The sequence below is a fragment of the Nerophis lumbriciformis genome, linkage group LG26 (assembly GCF_033978685.3).
Source record: "Nerophis lumbriciformis linkage group LG26, RoL_Nlum_v2.1, whole genome shotgun sequence".
Lineage (NCBI taxonomy): Eukaryota > Metazoa > Chordata > Actinopteri > Syngnathiformes > Syngnathidae > Nerophis > Nerophis lumbriciformis.
In genome coordinates this window covers 5,660,571-5,684,000 of record NC_084573.2, presented here as the reverse complement: position 1 = coordinate 5,684,000, position 23,430 = coordinate 5,660,571, and the positions used below count along the sequence as shown (strand labels likewise).

At 39.4% G+C, this 23,430-nt stretch overlaps 1 protein-coding gene across 3 annotated transcripts in view; it reads right to left on the bottom strand.

The window, feature by feature from the left end:
- LOC133623968 (uncharacterized) overlaps nt 1-23,430 on the bottom strand; it is a 289,936-nt gene that overhangs the window by 168,504 nt on the left and 98,002 nt on the right. For 2 of the 3 annotated variants that reach the window (XM_072916165.1, XM_072916167.1), the window contains exons 1-2: nt 9,797-10,206; nt 7,547-7,807 (exon numbers count right to left, since the gene is read on the bottom strand). The exons of the other annotated variant lie outside the window; for it this stretch is intronic. In XM_072916165.1, coding sequence (XP_072772266.1) covers nt 7,547-7,807; nt 9,797-9,899 — 364 coding nt within the window. In that variant the 5' untranslated portion in view covers nt 9,900-10,206. Of the gene's footprint in view, nt 1-7,546; nt 7,808-9,796; nt 10,207-23,430 lie in introns of those variants that run through there. 3 annotated transcript variants of the gene reach the window in all.

Here is a 23,430-nt window from a genome sequence, read left to right as displayed (position 1 = left end):
CAGCTGTGTTTCTCACTTTACACATGGAGGAGAAGAGGAGCCGAGCTCATTCACGTATGACTATCATCAGTAGATAATAATAATAATCACTCCACAACCCCTATTGACCTGTAGGAGTCAGGGCAGAGGAGCACAGAAAGTGAGAAGGGAGAGGCCTCTACTGGAAAGGTGAGTAGGAGAATAATGATACATATAAATAAATATTAAAACCATTTTTTTTTTAAATGGCTTATCGATAAGCCATTTGTTTTATTTATTTTTGGGTGGATCATGTTGACTATTGGTCCTCCTAATTGTCAATCATTCTGGTGATGTTACGTAAGGACATATATATATATATATATATATATATATATATATATATATATATATATATATATTACTTATTTATATAATAGATTGTATTTGTAATCTACTTTACATTTGATTCCAAATCTCAAAGTGCTACAGAAGTACAATCATTGGCAATGTTAGGCCTATTTTGGCGTTGTAATAAATAAATAGCTCTTCCGGGCTACGTATAATGTAGCCCGGAAGAGTTAGGGCTGCATGGGATTCTGGGTATTTGTTCTGTTGTGTTACGGTGCAGATGTTCTCCCGAAATGTGTTTGTCATTCTTGTTTGGTGTGGGTTCACAGTGTGGCGCATTATTAGTAAGAGTGTTAAAGTTTTTTATTCCGCCACCGTCAGTGTAACCTGTGTGGTTGTTGACCAAGTATGCCTTGCTGTCACTTACGTGAGCAAGCAGAAGCCCCATACAACGTGTGGCTGGGCCGGTACGCTGGTTGTAGTGGGCGCTAGATGCTGTACCATCACGCCACGTTCGAGAGAATAGTTGCCCTGAAATTCGTAGTCTGCCGGAAAAATCGGGAGGGTTGACAAGTATGACGCTGTCAAGCGCCATTCATATAAAACCCGCGGGCCGCACTAACATTCAATTTTCATATTAAGGTGTGGGCCGTGTGTCTGAGACCCTTGGTTTATACATAGCACAAAGCAAAAAAAAAAACTTTGTGTGCAGTGTTATTTCATTTTAAATTTCAAAAGATTATTGTGGCTCCCATTGTTTTCTTTAATTTGTGAAACTGGTCAAAATGGCTCTTTGACTGGTAAAGGTTGCTGACCCCTGTGTTAGATCAACTTGGCTGTGCAGATTGCATGTGTTGGTTTTAGGTTGGTCTCCCAAAGCTTTGGATTAAATTGCAAAATACCTATTCTGTTGGGGTCATTATTCAAACTCAGCTTATAAGTCATTTGAAAGAATTTGGGATTGACCAGTAACTTAAATTCCCTTGGAGGAACATCTGGTCCAAACGCAACACCCCCCAAGATGGCGCCGCTGTAGTGGCTGCTGTTGGCAAGAGCTCTGTGCTCTTGTGTCATCCTTTTGCGTTCCGGATGTTTCCTTCTTGTTTTCATGCGGGGATTTGTTTGCCTTTTGGTTTGGGACCCTTTGGAACTGTGTGACAAGGGGTGGCACTTTCGTGACTTCTGCTGTGCTTTTTTGTGAACTTCTGGATCTGCCTCCCGGGAGCCTTTTGGCCATGGAGACCAGCTGCTGGGTCTCTGCCACACCAGAGTCCGTTTGGAGAGACTGGAGGAGATGCGGATGAAGAGACAGGGCTGCGGAGCTGGCGCTGAGAGCCGGGACGGACAAGCTTCACAGTGTCTTGGCTGAATGAGCAGGTATCGGACACCTCGGTCTCCTCGGACGTATCTTCGCTCATCCGTGCGGACTGGACACTGGCTGAGAGTTGGTGGGCGGCCGAGGGTGGAGTCAACTCTTTTGGTTGCTTTGTTGGGTCTGCTCCTGTCTCTGGCCATGTTCCCCCCACCCCAGCAGACGATGGAACACAACAGTGTATACAGGTAAAAGCCAGTAAATTAGAATATTTTGAAAAACTTGATTTATTTCAGTAATTGCATTCAAAAGGTGTAACTTGTACATTATATTTATTCATTGCACACAGACTGATGCATTCAAATGTTTATTTCATTTAATTTTGATGATTTGAAGTGGCAACAAATGAAAATCCAAAATTCCGTGTGTCACAAAATTAGAATATTACTTAAGGCTAATACAAAAAAGGGATTTTTAGAAATGTTGGCCAACTGAAAAGTATGAAAATGAAAAATATGAGCATGTACAATACTCAATACTTGGTTGGAGCTCCTTTTGCCTCAATTACTGCGTTAATGCGGCGTGGCATGGAGTCGATGAGTTTCTGGCACTGCTCAGGTGTTATGAGAGCCCAGGTTGCTCTGATAGTGGCCTTCAACTCTTCTGCGTTTTTGGGTCTGGCATTCTGCATCTTCCTTTTCACAATACCCCACAGATTTTCTATGGGGCTAAGGTCAGGGGAGTTGGCGGGCCAATTTAGAACAGAAATACCATGGTCCGTAAACCAAGCACGGGTAGATTTTGCGCTGTGTGCAGGCGCCAAGTCCTGTTGGAACTTGAAATCTCCATCTCCATAGAGCAGGTCAACAGCAAGAAGCATGAAGTGCTCTAAAATTTGCTGGTAGACGGCTGCGTTGACCCTGAATCTCAGGAAACAGAGTGGACCGACACCAGCTGGACTGCTGCTGAGTGGTCCAAAGTCATGTTTTCTGATGAAAGCAAATTTTGCATTTCCTTTGGAAATCGAGGTCCCAGAGTCTGGAGGAAGACAGGAGAGGCACAGGATCCACGTTGCCTGAAGTCTAGTGTAAAGTTTCCACCATCAGTGATGGTTTGGGGTGCCATGTCATCTGCTGGTGTCGGTCCACTCTGTTTCCTGAGATCCAGGGTCAACGCAGCCGTCTACCAGCAAGTTTTAGAGCACTTCATGCTTCCTGCTGCTGACCTGCTCTATGGAGATGGAGATTTCAAGTTCCAACAGGACTTGGCGCCTGCACACAGCGCAAAATCTACCCGTGCCTGGTTTACGGACCATGGTATTTCTGTTCTAAATTGGCCCGCCAACTCCCCTGACCTTAGCCCCATAGAAAATCTGTGGGGTATTGTGAAAAGGAAGATGCAGAATGCCAGACCCAAAAACGCAGAAGAGTTGAAGGCCACTATCAGAGCAACCTGGGCTCTCATAACACCTGAGCAGTGCCAGAAACTCATCGACTCCATGCCACGCCGCATTAACGCAGTAATTGAGGCAAAAGGAGCTCCAACCAAGTATTGAGTCTTGTACATGCTCATATTTTTCATTTTCATACTTTTCAGTTGGCCAACATTTCTAAAAATCCCTTTTTTGTATTAGCCTTAAGTAATATTCTAATTTTGTGACACACGGAATTTTGGATTTTCATTTGTTGCCACTTCAAATCATCAAAATTAAATGAAATAAACATTTGAATGCATCAGTCTGTGTGCAATGAATAAATATAATGTACAAGTTACACCTTTTGCAATGCAATTACTGAAATAAATCAAGTTTTTCAAAATATTCTAATTTACTGGCTTTTACCTGTATCTATTGTTTTGTATTTTTGTTGTTTTACTTTTGTGGCTGTGTGTAGAAGTGACTGCTCTTTTAATGTCTTTAATGTCCTTTGTGTTCTTTGATGTTTCCCTGTTACACACATGTTTCTGTGTGCTGTGGCTATGAGTTTGTTTTTCTCTTTGGCCTCAGTCTGGACCCCCTCTCCAGGGGCCCAGACTGAGACTGAATTTTTTTATTCTTCCCTCTCTTCCCCCCTCATCAGGATTTACCCGTTTCTCACCTTTTTTGTAAGGGGCGCCGGAAGTTGGCAGACCCGTCAGCGATCCTGTTCTGTCTCCCTGTAATGTTTGTCTGCTCTTGAATGGGATTGTGCGGAAAATCTTAAATTTCCCCTCTGGGATTATTAAAGTATTTCTGATTCTGATTGCGTTTTAATTGGCCGTCTTCAAAGTAATGAACTTTCCGGCACAATTTCTTACATTTTGATTCACCGAAAGTTTTATCAGTCACAAATACTGCCTCAGTTTGCACTCGGACAACTTTACCACGAGGGGGCTGTCAAAAGAAAGAGAAGAACACTTTGCTAATTAGTACTAATAAACTAGATTGATTGAGACATTGCTGGACAGTAGAGAAGTAACTAAATCCAAATAAACGTTGACATTTTTTTTTTAAAGATATCTGGCTTGTATCTTCGTAGGGATATAAATTGTAAATAATTAATCGATATGATAGCTTAATCTATATTCCTTATCGATACCAGTACTTATCGGTACTACATGTAATTTGTGGAAATAAAAAAGTGGAAAAAAGGCATTTTAAATAGCATTCCTATTAGCACAAGAGGTTGAACACGTCCAACATGATGTTCTGTAACATCTCAGAGCAGGGAAGTCTTTTATCAACAGCTGTTTATTTGAAGTCTTAAAGAAGTCAACTATGTGTGCAGTGCAAGGTGAAATGCAGTTACCGTATATTACCAAATAGTAGCCCGGGCGTTTATTTCACAAAATGGGGTCAGACCCCGGGCGGCTATTAGGACATGGGCGGTTATTTGCACAAGGCTTTTATTTATTTTTGCACCAGCCTGCACCAGGCCATTATTTGGTTACAATGGTTAGTGTCCAGTATTTTTTTTCGTACTAAAAACTTTAAATGTAAAAGCTAATGTAAACATACAAACAAAAAAACAAGACTATCAAAAGACAAGAGATCAACAATGCCTCAACATGACAGTAGTGCAACAATTGTCACATAGAATACAAATACTAAAAATAAATAAACTTTTTAAATAAAGCAGCCTACCGGGAAAAATAAAATGATGGTACCAAGTACTCAAGTATAAAACCCACCATCAAAACAGAACAATAATACTGTCACTTAAATAAAATAAAGGCTACAGTACTCCAAGTTTTAAATAAAGCAGCATACAGGAAAAATAAAATGATGGTACCAAGTACACTCGTTGCACCAAACACCACCACGGTGTCTCTCGTGTCACTCGCGGTGGCATACAACTCCTTTGCCTTAATGCGGATCATTTTGCGGGACACACGGTGGTTCAGTCCACGAACGTGATGTATCCACTGACACAAATTAGCATCAAGCTCGTCGCTCACTTTCTTCCTACCTCCACCAGATAAGCGAGCCCGTTTTCCATCGATTGCCGACCGAGATTGTAGTTCTCCCTTTTTTTGTTTCCATTCTCGTACACGTTTTGGGTCAACGTTAAACTGCCTGGCCGCTGCCAAACCAGAATTCTGCTCCGCATACTTCACAACCGCTAGCTTGAACTTTAAGTCAAACTTTCTGTTCTTCCCCCTTAAAGTATTCCTGTCCATCAGTTGTGGTGTACCGGTATCCTGTTCATTCAACTCACTGCTGCTGTTGCTTGCCATGTTGAAACTTTTCCTCGTGGGTTTGTTGTTGTCGTTGAGTGTGTGTTACGCTATATGCGGTGACCCATTGCAATATGTTGATTACCCAGAATCCCCACGTAACGTCTGCTGTTACCGTAATGACCAGAATTATTGCACCTTTGCTTTTCCTTTTATCTTATAAATTGGGTTTAATGAAGTCAATATGATTTTAATCTAAATTATGCAAATAACAGCCCATGGGCGGCTATTTGGACATAGGCGTTTATTAGGAAGAGGCGTTTATTTCACAAAATGGGGTCAGACCCGGGCGGCTATTAGGACATGGGCAGTTATTTGCACAAGGGCGTTTATTTGGTAATATACGGTATGTCATCTTCTTGTCAATAACACACACATCAATCCTTTAAGTGTTGTTGCTTCCTTTTTTGTCATTATTCAAAGCTGATGTTAAAGGGGAACATTATCACAATTTCAGAAGGGTTAAAACCATTAAAAATCAGTTCCCAGTGGCTTATTTTATTTTTCGAAGTTTTTTTCAAAATTTTACCCATCACGCAATATCCCTAAAAAAAGCTTCAAAGTGCCTGATTTTAACCATCGTTATAAACACCCGTCCATTTTCCTGTGACGTCACATAGTGATGCCAACACAAACAAACATGGCGGAAAGAACAGCAAGCTATAGCGACATTAGCTCGGATTCAGACTCGGATTTCAGCGGCTTAAGCGATTCAACAGATTACGCATGTATTGAAACGGATGGTTGTAGTGTGGAGGCAGGTAGCGAAAACAAAATTGAAGAAGAAACTGAAGCTATTGAGCCATATCGGTTTGAACCGTATGCAAGCGAAACCGACGAAAACGACACGACAGCCAGCGACACGGGAGAAAGCGAGGACCAATTCGGCGATCGCCTTCTAACCAACGATTGGTATGTGTTTGTTTGGCATTAAAGGAAACTAACAACTATGAACTAGGTTTACAGCATATGAAATACATTTGGCAACAACATGCACTTTGAGAGTGCAGACAGCCCAATTTTCATCAATTAATATATTCTGTAGACATACCCTCATGTCAGCAGGCCAGGGAAGCTAGGGTCGATATTCTTCTCTTGATCATCTTCGGGGACGGTGTGAGCCAAGACATCCAGGGGGGTTTAGCTCGCTCGTCTGCGGGAACAAACTGCCGCCATTGCTTGCCGTGCTACCGAGGTCCTTTGTCCCTGAATTGCTCACACACTCCGGCAGATTCAATGGGGGTCTGGCGGCAGATTTCTTTGACTTTATCGTTGGAAATGCATCTGCTTTGAGTGTCGCAGGATATCCACACATTCTTGCCATCTCTGTCGTAGCATAGCTTTCGTGGGTAAAGTGTGCGGAACAAACGTCCAATTTCTTGCCACTTTCGCATCTTCGGGCCACTGGTGCAACTTAAATCCGTCCCTGTTCGTGTTGTTACACCCTCCGACAACACACCGACGAGGCATGATGTCTCCAAGGTACGGAAAACAGTCGAAAAAACGGAAAATAACAGATCTGATTTGACTAGGTGTTTGTAGTGTGTTTGAGAAAATGGCGGATTGCTTCCTGATGTGACGTCACGTTGTGACGTCATCGCTCCAAGAGCGAATAATAGAAAGGCGTTTAATTCGCCACAATTCACCCATTTAGAGTTCGGAAATCGGTTAAAAAAATATATGGTCTTTTTTCTGCAACATCAAGGTATATATTGACGCTTACATAGGTCTGGTGATAATGTTCCCCTTTAATGTGTAGCAGCGGCAGCTGAACTCAATGTGACAACGTGTCATAGTTACGTCAGTCAGCTGGAATTAAAAATACAAATAGTCGTGTCGTTAGTCCAGAATCTTCACGGTCCTCATGTATGACATAACTAGGAACCGGTACCAAAAAAAATGGTACTTAGTGTACATCCCTAATCTTCACCGCTAAACCTTTGAAATATGCTGACATCTGTGCTGCTAAAGGTAAATAAACAGTAGCCATATTGAATGTTTGCCTTCATTTGACCACGTGAGGTAAGGAGGACGGCCTCTAGGTCACATGGTTACACCCCAGCAATTACACTGTTGATGATTGATGAGCATTCATTTTTAAATGGTGGTGTTAAAAAGCAAATATATCTCCATCTTTAGTCATAAATGTGGCCCCCGGATGAACATGTGTCACAAACATTGTATTAGATGATATGTGGATGTTGTGCTTACTTGGACTGTGATGAAGCTGTGAGGACTCAGGTGCTTTGTCTTCATGCTCTTCAGTCTTCACAGAGACAACAGTCAGTGGAACCTTGGTGAGATCAGCCTCCTCCTGCCCTACAGGACACTCCTCTTCCTCTTTAAAATAAGGGGGCTGTGGATCCTCCTCGTCCCCTTTAAAATGTGAGGGCTGTGTATCCTCTAAAGTGAAACTGTCCCCCTGCAGATGAGGGAGACATTCTTCTTGGTGTCCAATCAGATGATGGATGTCTACAGGACACAAACAAAACACATTTTAACTCCTACATGCTAAATATTAAATCGTACATGAAATATAGGGCTGTGGCTATTGAACATTTTATTAATCAAGTGTTCTACTGGAAATGTTTTCCATTAATCAAGTAACTGGATAAAACATAATGTTGCTTAGTTAAAGACGAATTTAAGCGACTATAAGACATTTCACTTAATAATGAACGGCCAATTGGTTTGAGATGGTATGAGATCAAGATGTCATCTTTAGATCAGGCTTTGTTTTTTCGACAATCACTGCCACATTAAATAGTTAAAGTACCAATGATTGTCACACACACACTAGATGTGGCGAGATTATTCTCTGCATTTGACCCTTCACCCTTGATCATCTCCACCTGGGAGATGAGGCGAGCAGTGAGCAGCTGTGGTTGGTGGTCGCGCCCGGGAATAATTTTTATGGTGATTTAACCCCCAAGTCCAACCCTTGATGCTGAGTGCCAAGCCGGGAAGTAATGGGTCCCATTTTTATAGTCTTTGGTATGACTCAGTCGGGGTTTGAACTCACAACCTATCGATCTCAGAGTGGACACACTAACCACTAGGCCACTGAGTAGGTGGATGTAGTAGGTGTTGTAGTAGGTTAATGGCTGCACCAATATGAAGGAAATAACAGGTCAGTATAGCTTTTACACACATAAATAACTTGTCAAACCTGCCAGCTAGCAGGATAGGTTTACAGCGTCAGTTACCATGGTAACTGACTCTGACTTTGTCTTACCTCTCTTATTTTTGGAGGTAAAACTCTCGAGCTTTACATACTCAGGAGTTTGCACTTACCCTGCTCTCTGGAATATTCCCCCGGTGACTGTGTGAGTTTTCAGGCATGTGATTTGACCACAATGAAAAAGACTGAAAAAATTTCCGGGGGTCTGGGGGACGAAGGCCAGCCAGGTCCAGGGCGGTGCCCTGGTGGGGGGATAAGGGAGGTGATGCCCCCCGAAGCTCCTGGTTTTTCACCAATTTAACATGCTAAAATTAACAAAGACAGCACCATTTGAAGAAAATATTTTAGTGTTTAAAGACATGAAAACATCATTAATAGAACATACCTTGCTTCAAGTTGTTTCATATGTTTTTGGTGTTTCGCATGTACTTCCAAAGCCTTGAAACCTCGTGATCCATAGTCAATATTATCATGACAACACGGGACGATCGATTTTCCGAATAAAATCACCGAACAAAGTCGTAACTTAATGTATCAGTGATTTCCCTTTCCATCCAGTCCCATCGAAACTTATTTTTGACATGTTTATCAATTTCTTTTACTCGTAAAGCGTCCTTTCTCTCGAGAACCGACATCGTTTACATATGGAAAATGGCGGTAATAACCATTATGAATGATGACGTTATTAACGTCATCATTCATAACAGATGTCCTGATTGGTCACAAGGAACATATCAACCAATCAACTACGGCGTAATATAAACTACGTCTCGAATCTTGATTTAGGGTCGGGAAAAAAAAACGGAAAAACGGGAGATAATTTTTATTTTTGCCGAGATTAAAAAAGATGGAATTCCGACTTTAGACAGAAAAATCACATGCCTGGAGTTTTGTGTAAACATGTTGATACACATTGTTACAAACTGAGAGGAACATCCAGGGGCGCCAAAAAGGGGGGGGTAAAGGAGACGGATTCTAGGGGCCCATGATGGAGGGCTAATGATGATGAAATTATAATACAGAAAAAATAATGACACTGTGTTGGGGGCCCTGTAAAGATTCTTTTCATGGGGGCCCAAAATCCCTAGCGGCGCCCCTGGGAACATCAACCTCTCATAAATATTGTGTGTCTGAAACTGTCTCGTTTTTATGAACAACATAAAACAATCAGTGCATCATCCTCACATGACAATTCATCTTCCTATAGACAATCTATTCAAGAATAGTGTTAGTAATAAATATAAAGTTAGTAAAGATGTGAGAGTAAGAAGTAAACAAACCTGTTCTGCGTAACACAACTTGATGTTTTTCATGTTGTCGCTCCTTCTCCTCTTTTGTTGGACAAAGTTCCTCCTCGTACTCTGCTATCGTTCTTTCGCACATTTTCACACAATCACAACACTTTACACTCACACTTGATCTCTGCTTAGCGATGTGTTTTCATCACTTCCGCCTCTCTTTGTTAGCAGCTAACAAGCTAAGCTAACTAGCAAGCTAAGCTCGCTCGAGAAGCGTCAAAGTGCGCTCAGACTAATATAACCGGATGCGAACAGTTATTAACGATGTTTACTCTATTTAATAGCGATAAAGGACATATATGTGTACATGGACGCACAGATTAAGAACACTGAACTGTGACGACTGCAATAACGTCTTCACCGTCAGACGCCATCTTGCTTTGTCCTCGCCGTGTTTGGTTCGCGCGCAGTGTTGTCAGATCTCGCGAGACAAAAAAGTAAGCATCTCACTCTTCCAGATCTCGCGAGAGAAACAAGTAACCAGCTGTAAATATGACCTTATATTTATACATTGTATTTATTTACTCTAACCAACTATGAATGATATAACATATATACAATGTGCTTCTGTCAGCAGCTACACTTTTCCTAGCTAAGAGTTTCCCGCTTGTCTCCAACCCTTCCCCCATGCATTCCTGAGCTAAGATAAAAGGTGTGTGCCTCACCGACACTCTCCTGTAAACAGACGGCCTTTGTCTTTTGAGGCCTCCAATAAATACTAAAAAAAAGGCATTCTCTGAACATTTCTTATTAAATAGATTATTAAATTGTAAAACAACAGACACTTTACTTTTGCTTGTCCTTATGTCCCTGCAAGATGATGCTACGTTTTGGACGCATGGCTGCAATGGTTGTGATCTCTCACATGCAGAATTTTACACCAGTAAAACCAGCAAACCAGTAATTATAGTCTGCAAATTGTGTTGTTGTTGAATGATATTTATCTGATTTAAAGTCAAATACAGTTTATATACTTGTCTGTCTATCTGTGTTGGCCCTGCGATGAGGTGGCGACTTGTCCAGGGTGCGTCAGGATAAACTCCACTCGTCTCAGTCAACTTTGGACATTATTAGGCCCGCTTAGCTTGCTAGTTGTTTTAGCGCGCTAGTTAGCTTAGCTTGTTAGCTGCTAACAAAGCAACGCGGATTTGATCAAAACATCGCTTAGTTAAGATCAAGTGTGAGTGTAAAGTGTTGTGATTTTGTGAAAATGTGCGAAAGAACGTTAGCAGAGTACATACTTGCCAACCTTGAGACCTCCGATTTCGGGAGGTGGGAGGGTCAGGGGGCGTGGTTGGGGGCGTGGTTAAGAGGGGAGGAGTATATTGACAGCTAGAATTCACCAAGTCAAGCATTCCATACACACACACACATATATATATATATATATATATATATATATATATATATATATATATATATATATATATATATATATATATATATATATATATATATATATATATATACATACAGGTAAAAGCCAGTAAATTAGAATATTTTGAAAAACTTGATTTATTTCAGTAATTGCATTCAAAAGGTGTAACTTGTACATTATATTTATTCATTGCACACAGACTGATGCATTCAAATGTTTATTTCATTTAATTTTGATGATTTGAAGTGGCAACAAATGAAAATCCAAAATTCCGTGTGTCACAAAATTAGAATATTACTTAAGGCTAATACAAAAAAGGGATTTTTAGAAATGTTGGCCAACTGAAAAGTATGAAAATGAAAAATATGAGCATGTACAATACTCAATACTTGGTTGGAGCTCCTTTTGCCTCAATTACTGCGTTAATGCGGCGTGGCATGGAGTCGATGAGTTTCTGGCACTGCTCAGGTGTTATGAGAGCCCAGGTTGCTCTGATAGTGGCCTTCAACTCTTCTGCGTTTTTGGGTCTGGCATCCTGCATCTTCCTTTTCACAATACCCCACAGATTTTCTATGGGGCTAAGGTCAGGGGAGTTGGCGGGCCAATTTAGAACAGAAATACCATGGTCCGTAAACCAGGCGCGGGTAGATTTTGCGCTGTGTGCAGGCGCCAAGTCCTGTTGGAACTTGAAATCTCCATCTCCATAGAGCAGGTCAGCAGCAGGAAGCATGAAGTGCTCTAAAACTTGCTGGTAGACGGCTGCGTTGACCCTGGATCTCAGGAAACAGAGTGGACCGACACCAGCTGGACTGCTGCTGAGTGGTCCAAAGTCATGTTTTCTGACGAAAGCAAATTTTGCATTTCCTTTGGAAATCGAGGTCCCAGAGTCTGGAGGAAGACAGGAGAGGCACAGGATCCACGTTGCCTGAAGTCTAGTGTAAAGTTTCCACCATCAGTGATGGTTTGGGGTGCCATGTCATCTGCTGGTGTCGGTCCACTCTGTTTCCTGAGATCCAGGGTCAACGCAGCCGTCTACCAGCAAGTTTTAGAGCACTTCATGCTTACACCTTTTAAATGCAATTACTGAAATAAATCAAGTTTTTCAAAATATTCTAATTTACTGGCTTTTACCTGTATATATATATATATATATATATATATATATATATATATATATATATATATATATATATATATATATATATATATATATATATATATACATATATATATATATATATATACACATCCTGAAAATATGCAAACAAAACTGTGTTTAGATAATTAATACTTCAAACTTGCATAAATAAATCTTAATATAACATAACTTGGCTTCTGAGAGCTTCAAAATGTAAAGAATAAAATGCTAAAGTTGTTGATAAACAAGCAATTATTTTAATAATTAGATATGGTCATTTTAAATTAATTATTATGATCATTTAAAATTAATTATTTCAAAAATGTTTATTTAAATGTATAATTCTATGGCTGGATGTAATAAGGAGTCAGAAAAAATACAAATAAAAATACAATTAATTTTGATGTTTTTAGCAAAATATAGCAAAAATGTATTTAGTTTTTTTTTTTAAATTAACAAATATATTTATTTGTAGGTAAGATAAACATAATAATACAATTTATCTCTAGTCTGGATGATTTAGTTCTTGTCACCCTGTTGTACTCCCGTCATGAAAAAAGACTGTCCTCACTCAGCTCTGAATATAGCTGGAGGCCACGCCCCCTCCAGCTCCGGCTAAAAACCGGGAGATTTTCGGGAGAATATTTGTCCCGGGAGGTTTTCGGGAGAGGTGCTGAATTTCGGGAGTCTCCCGGAAAATTCGGGAGGGTTGGCAAGTATGGCAGAGTACAAAGAGGAACTTTCTCGGACAAAAGAAGAGAACAAGAGACTACGTCAACTACTGGAGGCTGTTTTCAAGAAACCTCAAGTTGTGTTACACGGAACAGGTTTGTTTACTTCTTACTCTCACATGTTTACTAACTTTATATTCCATCATTAACATGAACATGACGTGTTAGATTAATTTTGATTAATATGTGTACTCAGACACATGATTGTAACAAACAGTTCAGGGTGTCCCAAGTTACCGCAGAGTATTATGTAAGGAGGAGGAGTTTTGTCCCTCCAGAGTTGCCGTAGGGCTGTGACGTAAGATGTCTATGAGTGTGGGTTGTTGTAGAAGGTGTGTAAAGATAACATTAAAGAAGTGGTGGCGACCGGACCTGCTCTAATGTCTCCCGTTTATTATTTTATTAGATAGGTACACAGAATATGCGAACCCAGGACCCTCGGCTACATTGTTATTAATGTGATTATCAGACAGCAGTCATTTCCATTAGATCATGTTCAAATATAGGTGATTTGGCACACTTATAATTAAAATAACAAAAATAATGTTGTTTTTCATCAGATATGTACTAGTATTGTACAAATCCCAATTCCATATGAGTTGGGAAATTGTGTTAGATGTAAATATAAACGAAATACAATGATTCGCAAATCCTTTTCAACCCATATTCAGTTGAATATGCTACAAAGACAAGATATTTGATGTTCAAACTCATAAGTTGTATTTTTTTTTTGCAAATAATAATTAACTTAGAATTTCATGGCTGCAACACGTGCCAAAGTAGTTGGGAAAGGGCATGTTCACCACTGTGTTACATGGCCTTTCCTTTTAACAACACTCAGTAAACGTTTGCGAACTGAGGACACACATTTTTTAAGCTTCTCAGGTGGAATTCTTTCCCATTCTTGCTTGATGTACAGCTTAAGTTGTTCAACAGTCCGGGGGTCTCCGTTGTGGTATTTTAAGCTTCATAATTCGCCACACATTTTCAATGGGAGACAGGTCTGGACTACAGGCAGGCCAGTCTAGTACCCGCACTCTTTTACTATGAAGCCACGTTGATGTAACACGTGGCTTGGCATTGTCTTGCTGAAATAAGCAGGGGCGTCCATGGTAACGTTGCTTGGATGGCAACATATGTTGCTCTAAAACCTGCATGTACCTTTCAGCATTAATGGTGCCTTCACAGATGTATAAGTTACCCATGTCTTGGGCACTAATACACCCCCATACCATCACACATGCTGGCTTTTCAACTTTGCGCCTATATCAATCCAGATGGTTCTTTTCCTCTTTGGTCCGGAGGAAACGACGTCCACAGTTTCCAAAAACAATTTGAACTGTGGACTCGTCAGACCACAGAACACTTTTCCACTTTGTATCAGTCCATCTTAGATGAGCTCAGGCCCAGCGAAGCCGACAGCGTTTCTGGGTGTTGTTGATAAACAATTTTCGCCTTGCATAGGAGAGTTTTAACTTGCACTTACAGATGTAGCGACCAACTGTAGTTACTAACAGTGGGTTTCTGAAGTGTTCCTGAGCCCTTGTGGTGATATCCTTTACACACTGATGTCGCTTGTTGATGCAGTACAGCCTGAGGGATTGAAGGTCACGGGTTTAGCTGCTTACGTGGAGTGATTTCTCCAGATTCTCTGAACCCTTTGATGATATTACGGACCGTAGATGGTGAAATCCCTAAATTCCTTGCAATAGCTGGTTGAGAAAGGTTTTTCTTAAACTGTTCAACAAATTGCTCACGCATTTGTTGACAAAGTGGTGACACTCGCTCCATCCTTGTTTGTGAATGACTGATCATTCCATGGAATCTACTTTTATACCCAATCATGGCACCCACCTGTTCCCAATTTGCCTGCACACCTGTGGGATGTTCCAAATAAGTGTTTGATGAGCATTCCTCAACTTTATCAGTATTTATTGCCACCTTTCCCAACTTCTTTGTCACGTGTTGCTGGCATCAAATTCGAAAGTTAATGATTATTTGCAAAAAAAAAAAAAGTTTATGAGTTTGAACATCAAATATGTTGTCTTTGTAGCATATTCAACTGAATATGGGTTGAAAATGATTTGCAAATCATTGTATTCCGTTTATATTTACATCTAACACAATTTGCCAACTCATATGGAAACGGGGTTCGTATATGTGGATGGGGGCCCTGCTTTGGAAATAATGTGCACCCTTTTCAGAGATCACATTTAGTTCCACTTCAAACATTCACATGATCCACAATGAGATGAGATGGTATAACGTGAACAGTTCTGGAACTTTCTAACTCGGGGGAAAAAACGTGATCTCGTTGGAAGCGCGATGTATGAGCAGACGCCGTTTGGGTATAACAAAATGGTGTCTGCCAATGTAGTTTACAATATCACTACGTCAGTAGTTGTCAAACTTTTATCACCAAGTACCACTTCAGAAAATGCTTGGATTTCCAAGTACCACCATCATGAACAACATTAAAATACAGTAGCATAGTAGGCCTTAGTTATTCATTAAAAACAAGGAAGACACTTTATTTAACAAGTAAATGTAATATTTTTAGTTACTGTAACATTACACACAGTTTGAACAGTAACACTGTATTTGCATGTAGGAAAATAAAACACTGTACTTAAATAATGAAATGATATTTGGCGTACCACTAGGTGATGCCCGCGTACCACTAGTAGTACACGTACCACAGTTTTAGAATGCCTGAACGGTCGGTTCAGGAAGACATGATCAATGCACGCGTGCGCAAAGACAACGTCACTTCCTTTTTACTTGTTTTACGTCAGTTATGTTCCTGCATGTTGTCACTACCATAGTTTGCTTTTTTGTCATCTTAATTTGAATAACAATGTCATATACAAGATGACATACTGTTTAAAAAATAATAAAAATCAACATTTAATAAATAAATCACATGATGGGAGTCAGTGGCGCCCCCTTACGTCATTCATTGCAATGACAGAAGAGTGAAAGTGATTGAAATTGTGGCCATAATACTCCCTCATTTTTTACATCTACCCCTTGTTCATGTTTATATTCTTGTTCCCTTTTACTGTTGGCTAGTTTTCATACAAAACATTAATAAAATATTCAAATACCACAGAAAGTGACGTTTCAAAAGCACCTTTCTAGAAACAATTGTAAGTCCAGGAAGTGACGTAGTCTTCCGGTACCTATGGAGTAGTGACATTGACCACCACCACCGGAATATGTTTTATTTATTTCATTACAGCACGTCCCCTAAACGTTCAAACATCATCGACACGATTGAACACAGCATCCAGCAGTGGAAACGTGGCTTTATTTACTATCAAGTTGCTATTTTTAATTGTTGAAATGAAATCAGCAGTGACGGGCTAGTTGTTTTGATAGCGGCTAAATTAGCATGTCGCGATATTTGCACATGGGATCACGTCTGCGCCGAGTGGATGCGCAGAGGCTTGAAACAGCGCTTGTGTCTTCTTCCTTCCGTTTACTTGAACATCATTATCCAGCACCATCTGCTGGTCACATTGTGTACCACAGTCACTTGAACTGCATGTCATGACACCTACTAACTCGTATGTCACTCAAAAGTGCAGATTTTAACCATTGCAATCATTTCTATAGTTTGAAAACATCCAGCAGGCAGCATTTAAATGTTAATTATGTTGTATTATCCCCAGGTAGCAAAGTTAATTGCCTTTTTTGTGCTGTTTTGCAAGACCCGTGTCACGTGACTTCAAACTTGACACCTCATTGGCTGCTTCTGAGACAGGCTCGATGGTTTTAGTCTTTTAACGGAAGTGAGTCTTACTTTTTGAAGCAGCACATTTTTCAGCACTGCATTTTTTAACTGAATTTTTATGCACTGAATTTTCAACTAACTGTATCGTTTCGGATCAAAAAGCATTCTACAAAAAGATAATTTCTGAATCCAAATACACAAAAACAGGTACCAACAAGAAAGAAAAGTAGGTTTTGTATTATAGGATCCCAACCTAAGAGGGGTTTTGAGACAATAAAAAAAAAAAATCCTTGAAATTAATATAAGAAAAGTCCAATTAAATCTCCAATTTTCTTTAAAAAAACATTGAAATTAAGTGCTCTGGTTTAAGAGGACACGTTTAAATGTCAGCAGCAACATGAAAATAACTGACCTTTAACTATGGTGTTTTTATAGGTGAACATAATTATAGGACATACACACAATAAACATTATTATAGGACATACACACAATAAACATGATTATAGGGCATACACACAATAAACATTATTATAGGACATACACACAATAAACATGATTATAGGGCATACACACAATAAACATTATTATAGGACATACACACAATAAACATTATTATAAGACATACACAAAATAAACATGATTATAGGACATACACACACTAAACATTATTATAGGACATACACACATTAAACATGATTATAGGACATACACAAAATAAACATGCTTATAGCACATACACACAATAAACATTATTATAGGACATACACACAATAATCATTATTATAGGACATACACACAATAAACATGATTATAGGACATACCGGTACACAAAAAAACATTATTACAGGACAAACACACAATAAACATTATAATAGGCATCCACACAATAAACATGATTATAGGACATACACACAATAAATATGATTATAGGACATACACACAAACATTATTATAGGACATACACACCATAAACATGATTATAGGACATACACACAATAAACATGATTATATGACATACACACAAACATTATTATAGGACATACACACAATAAACATGATTATAGGACATATACACAATAAACATGATTATAGGACATACACACAATAAACATGATTATAGGACATGTACACAATAAACATGATTATAGGACATACACACAAACATTATTGTAGGACATACACAAAATAAACATGATTACAGGATATACAAACAATAAACATTATTATAAACAAACATTATTTTATTTCGATGCAGGGTTTCCAAAGCATCCATGCATATATATATATATATATATATATATATATATATATATATATATATATATATATATATATATATATATATATATATGGATGCTGTATCGGGACGGATCCATCAAGAGTTTGAGCAGAAATATGTCCCATAGGAATTAACTACACAATAAAACATTTACAAAATTATGTGTCACATGAATGGTTTTTGAAGTAACACCTTTGTGACATGAAAAAAACACAATAAATGTAAATAAATCATGGCGTTTACTTTTTGATATTAATATAAAACTCAAAGCAGTTTGGCTAATGAAGAAGAAGTCTAATAAACAAGCTTTGTTCTTCTCCAACAATGCCTCCTTGTAGTTCAGTGCAACAGTTTAGCCAACAAAAATAAAGACTAGTGACACCTCTCACATCGAATACACAATCTTCACAGCCAGCATTCAATTCAATGAGATGACAAAACATTTTAGCTAGTATTGATGTTAATTAAACACTGATACAGTTTGCAGTTAATTAAAGGAGAAGTGAACATCCCAGTAAACAAACTAATTACTTTATAAACAAGTTGTGACAATGTTCACCTGCTGCATGTTTCCTCACCTCATTTACTCTCAGTCACAGCAGCTGATGGACAATGTATTGAGAAAATAAAAGCAACATCAACTAGTTTTCTCCTTCGCTGTATACTTTTAGTGTGGGGACAAGTGTCTCCAATATTGTCCACACCTGTCTCCATCCAAACACAGCAGTGCGCTCTTAAATGCACGGCGGAAAGCGAGGGAAAATGACGTCAACCGAAGCGCTTGGCTCCGTTTACTCCAAGGGCAAATCTCCGTAGCAAAGTCCGTGTAGCCTTTCCGCCATGATTATCAAGCCAAACAACGCTAGTGCGCATGCGCCTGACTTTGTGTTGCCTAAAATGCATTAATAAATAACGATTTTGCTGTAATTAAAAAAATGTACGCACTACTAACCGTCGGGAAATTTATCGCAAATTATCATTGTACCCTTTACCGTTACATCCCTCGTCCATTAACAAGTAAAAAGTCAAGGGCGGTCACGGCATGTTCTTGTCGTCGATGTTGGTCAATTTTTTAGGGCATTACGGCAAGTCACAAGGGCAGTCGCGGCTTTTGCCACGGTTGCCTTGGTTAAATTCGAGCCCTGAAAATGGAATTACTTTTTAATAAATGTTATTAATTAGTGTGTTACTTCAAATATTTGGCATAATGCAGTTGAGATAAGTTGCATATGAGAGCAGTCTGCACCGGACCGAACAGCAGGACATGAAAGAGGAAATGAACAGAACTTAACAACCATTTGAAATGTGTCGTACTTGCATTGAACAGGAATTTCTTTGTTGAATGATGACAAAAATTCTGAACATCATTCAGAATAACAATTGTATAAAAGATGCTTTGACTGATTGATTGAGACTTTTATTAGTAGATTGCACAGTGAAGTACATATTCCGTACAATTGACCACTAAATGGTAACACCCAAATAGGTTTTTCAACTTGTTTAAGTCGGGGTCCACTTAAATTGATTCATGATACAGATATATACTATCAGATATATATTATCATCATAATACAGTCATCACACAAGATAATCCCATTGAATTATTTACAATCCGGGGTGTGGAGGGGGCGGGGGTTGGGTTTGGGTGTTATCATCAGTCATCAACAATTGAGAACAGAGAAATGGATATTGGAACAGTGTAGGTCTGACTGGTAGGATATGGACAGCAAGTATTGGGCAGAGAGAGAGAGAGAGAGAGAGAGAGAGAGAGAGAGAGAGAGAGAGAGAGAGAGAGAGAGAGAGAGCAGAAGGCATTTGAAGGAGGGTAGAGATGCACTTTCTTTTATACCTGTTGGGAGCGCATTCCACATTGATGTGGCATAGAAAGAGAATGAGTTAAGACCTTTGTTGGATCGGAATCTGGGTTTAACCTGGTTAGTGGAGCTCCCCCTGGTGTTGTGGTTATGGCGGTCATTTACATTAAGGAAGTAGTTTGACATGTACTTCGGTATCAGGGAGGTGTAACGGATTTTATAGACCAAGCTCAGTGCAAGTTGTTTTACTCTGTCCTCCACCCTGAGCCAGCCCACTTTGGAGAAGTGGGTAGGAGTGAGGTGGGATCTGGGGTGGAGGTCTAGAAGTAATCTGACTAGCTTGCTCTGGGATGTTTGGAGTTTAGATTTGAGGGTTTTGCACATGCACATGAAAATGTGCAATTTTTGCAAAATGTGATTGTAGCACCCCTACTGTAGGATAGCAGGTTAGTACAACAATTAAGATTGCTAGGTTCTTGGCTGTATAATTGAGAGACTCGCAATGAGACGTTACGTACTTAGTGGACCACAGAACAACTGCTGGCAAATTTATTGCACAATAATAAACAATAACACATGAACAGTGTGCTTTTTAAATTGAAAATACCCCCCAAAAATTAAATAAAAATAGAGCTCTGTTGCAAAATTCAAAAGTAGCAAAATAGAAGAAATGTCCTTTTTAAATTGTCCTTTCAAAAAATACAATCTACCCGGGTAGTATTGAATTGAACACTGTCTATATTCCTTGGTTGGGAATCCTTAGTTCTATTGTAATCCGTTATTCCATACTGATTCGGTTCGATACTTGCGACTCTGATGGTGTATCAGTTCAGTTATAGATCACTGCAGAGTGTGGAGACCGATGCAGCTGGCCACACCACATCCAAACGCTCCCTCTCCGCAGACTCTCACTCACTGGGACTGGCTCGCCATCTTAACTCAAGTCCAGCTTGGAACCAGACTTCAGGATCATACAAAAAAACAATCTGTACATAGCAGTACAGAATGTAATCAGTTAGAATACTCTTTTTACTCTTAGTTCTCTTCCATATGGTACCATATTAACTTCAATTTTAAATCACTAAACACAGTTACCGTATTTTCCGCACCATAAGCCGCCCTGGGTTATAAGCCGCGCCTTCAATGAACGGCATATTTCAAAACTTTGTCCACCTATAAGCCGCCCCGTGTTATAAGCCGCATCTAACTGCGCTAAAGGAATGTCAAAAAAACAGTCAGATAGGTCAGTCAAACTTTAATAATATATTAAAAACCAGCGTGATGTGGGCGCGCATGGAGTCGTATATCAACATGGACGGAGCTGCGTGAAAAAAGCCACCCGGCCTCTTCGCGTAAACTTACCTTAACCACTCGCTCATCTTTTCTTCATCCATCCATCCCTTCGAGTTAGCTTTTATGATGACGCCGGCTGGAAAGGTCTCTTTTGGCAAGGTCTTCCTTTTGAATATCACCATGGGTGGAAGTTTCTGGCCATTAGCATGGCAAGCTAGAACCACAGTGAAGGATGACTTCTCATTCCCTGTGGTGCGAATATTCACCGTACGTGCTCCCGGTGAATCCACAGTGCGGTTCACAGGAATATCAAAAGTCAGTGGAACCTCGTCCATGTTGATAATGTTCTCTGCCCGGATCTTTTTTCAGCTATCTTGTTTTTACAATATGCACGGAAAGTAGCCAGCTTTTCTTGAAAGTCTTTAGGCAGTTGCTGTGAAATAGTAGTCCGTGTGCGGATGGAGAGATTGCGTCTTTTCATGAACCGGAAACCTGTCGCTTAGTAGGAGCCATTTTGTGGTCTTTACAGATGTAAACACACAAAGGAAATGAAACGTAATATCCGCGCGCTTCTTCTTCTTCTACGCGGGCGGGTGGTTGCTTACAGTAGAAGAAGAAGCGCTTCCTGTTCTATGGGGGCGGGTGCTTACCTTGGCGGTTGCTTGCGTAGAAGAAGAAGCACTTCCTCTTCTACGGGGAAAAAAGATGGCGGCTGTTTACCGTAGTTGCGAGACCGAAACTTTATGAAAATGAATCTTAATATTAATCCATATATAAAGCGCACCGGGTTATAAGCCGCACTGTCAGCTTTTGAGTAAATTTGTGGTTTTTAGGTGCGGCTAATAGTGCGGAAAATACGGTACTCATTTTAACCATTTAGTCATGGACATGTGAATACTGGTCGGTTCACACTGTACTCCATATAAGTCTGTAAGACTTTAATAGCAGCATCAAATCATGAAAACTATAGTAGCTTCACCTCTTACTTAAGATTTCAATGAATGAAATGAATTACATCCATTTAAGGATTTTTTACCTTTAAATTATGAACTGTGAATTATCACTTTTTAAACCATCACAAAATAAAATAAGGGATTATTTAACTGAAATCACATTTTGGTCATCATGTATTATAATGATTATCATTTTAACTGTATCAATTTAATAAATGAAATGTGTCAACAGTTCCCCTTTAAGCAGCATGACAAGGGTGCTTTTAGCAGCATTGGAATGAATGCAGCTCCTCTGCTCACTGCTAAGGCTGAACACAGTAACATTAAATATACATCTCTTTTACACAAAACGAAAATACAATAAAGTTATCCAACTGCAACATGCTAACATGTCACAAGGCATTCTTTAAATACATCATATTACTCCAATTGGTTTTGTACATCTTAACTCTGTGTCTTGTTATCAGACTCCTCTCTTTAGCACTAACAGGATGCTAGGCTAACAGCTAACAGTTATATTGTAGGCCTCATTTACAAAGTAACACTTAGTGGAGTTCTCAGCAGCACAAAACACAGCAATCCAGCTCCCACTGGGACCAGGCTATCTTATGCTGCTTTTCCAACACTCGGTTTGAAAATTGACAAGTATTTTAACGTATAAAACTTTGTCTTTGCAACGCAACGATATGACTCGTGCCTTCACTGTGACGTTCAGTGAAGGAATGCCGGGAATGACAAAGGTGCATGCGACCTCTACTGGCCAACATGTGAATAACGTGCTGCGTGCATACATAATTAATTTAACCCTGTAGTGACCACATGACTTTGACAAATCAATTTTAACATTTTTTAAGTGACAATAGTGACTTTGGCACACCATATATTAGAAATTAATAATAGGTGAATACAGAGCCGGCCCAAGGCATAAGCGTACTAAGCGCTTGCTTAGGGCCCCGCGGTCACCAGGGGGCCCCCAAAAGCAATTAACAAAAAATTATTTTTTATTTTTTGCATGTCCGAGTCTGACTGATGATTTCTAAATGATCAAAGATATATTATTGTACAAAAACACAATTTTAGGTCAACATTTTTGCACATTGCTGTTTCAGGTTTTTGTTACCAAAAATAATAAAGTGAATCAGAATCAGCTTTATTGTCCAGTTATGTTTAACACACATGGAATTTAACTTCAGTAGACTGCGCTCTCTTTGTACAAAGTAAACATTACATATGAACAATTAACTAAAAAAATAAACTAGTAATTAAAGACTAATATGTACAAGACTGATGAGA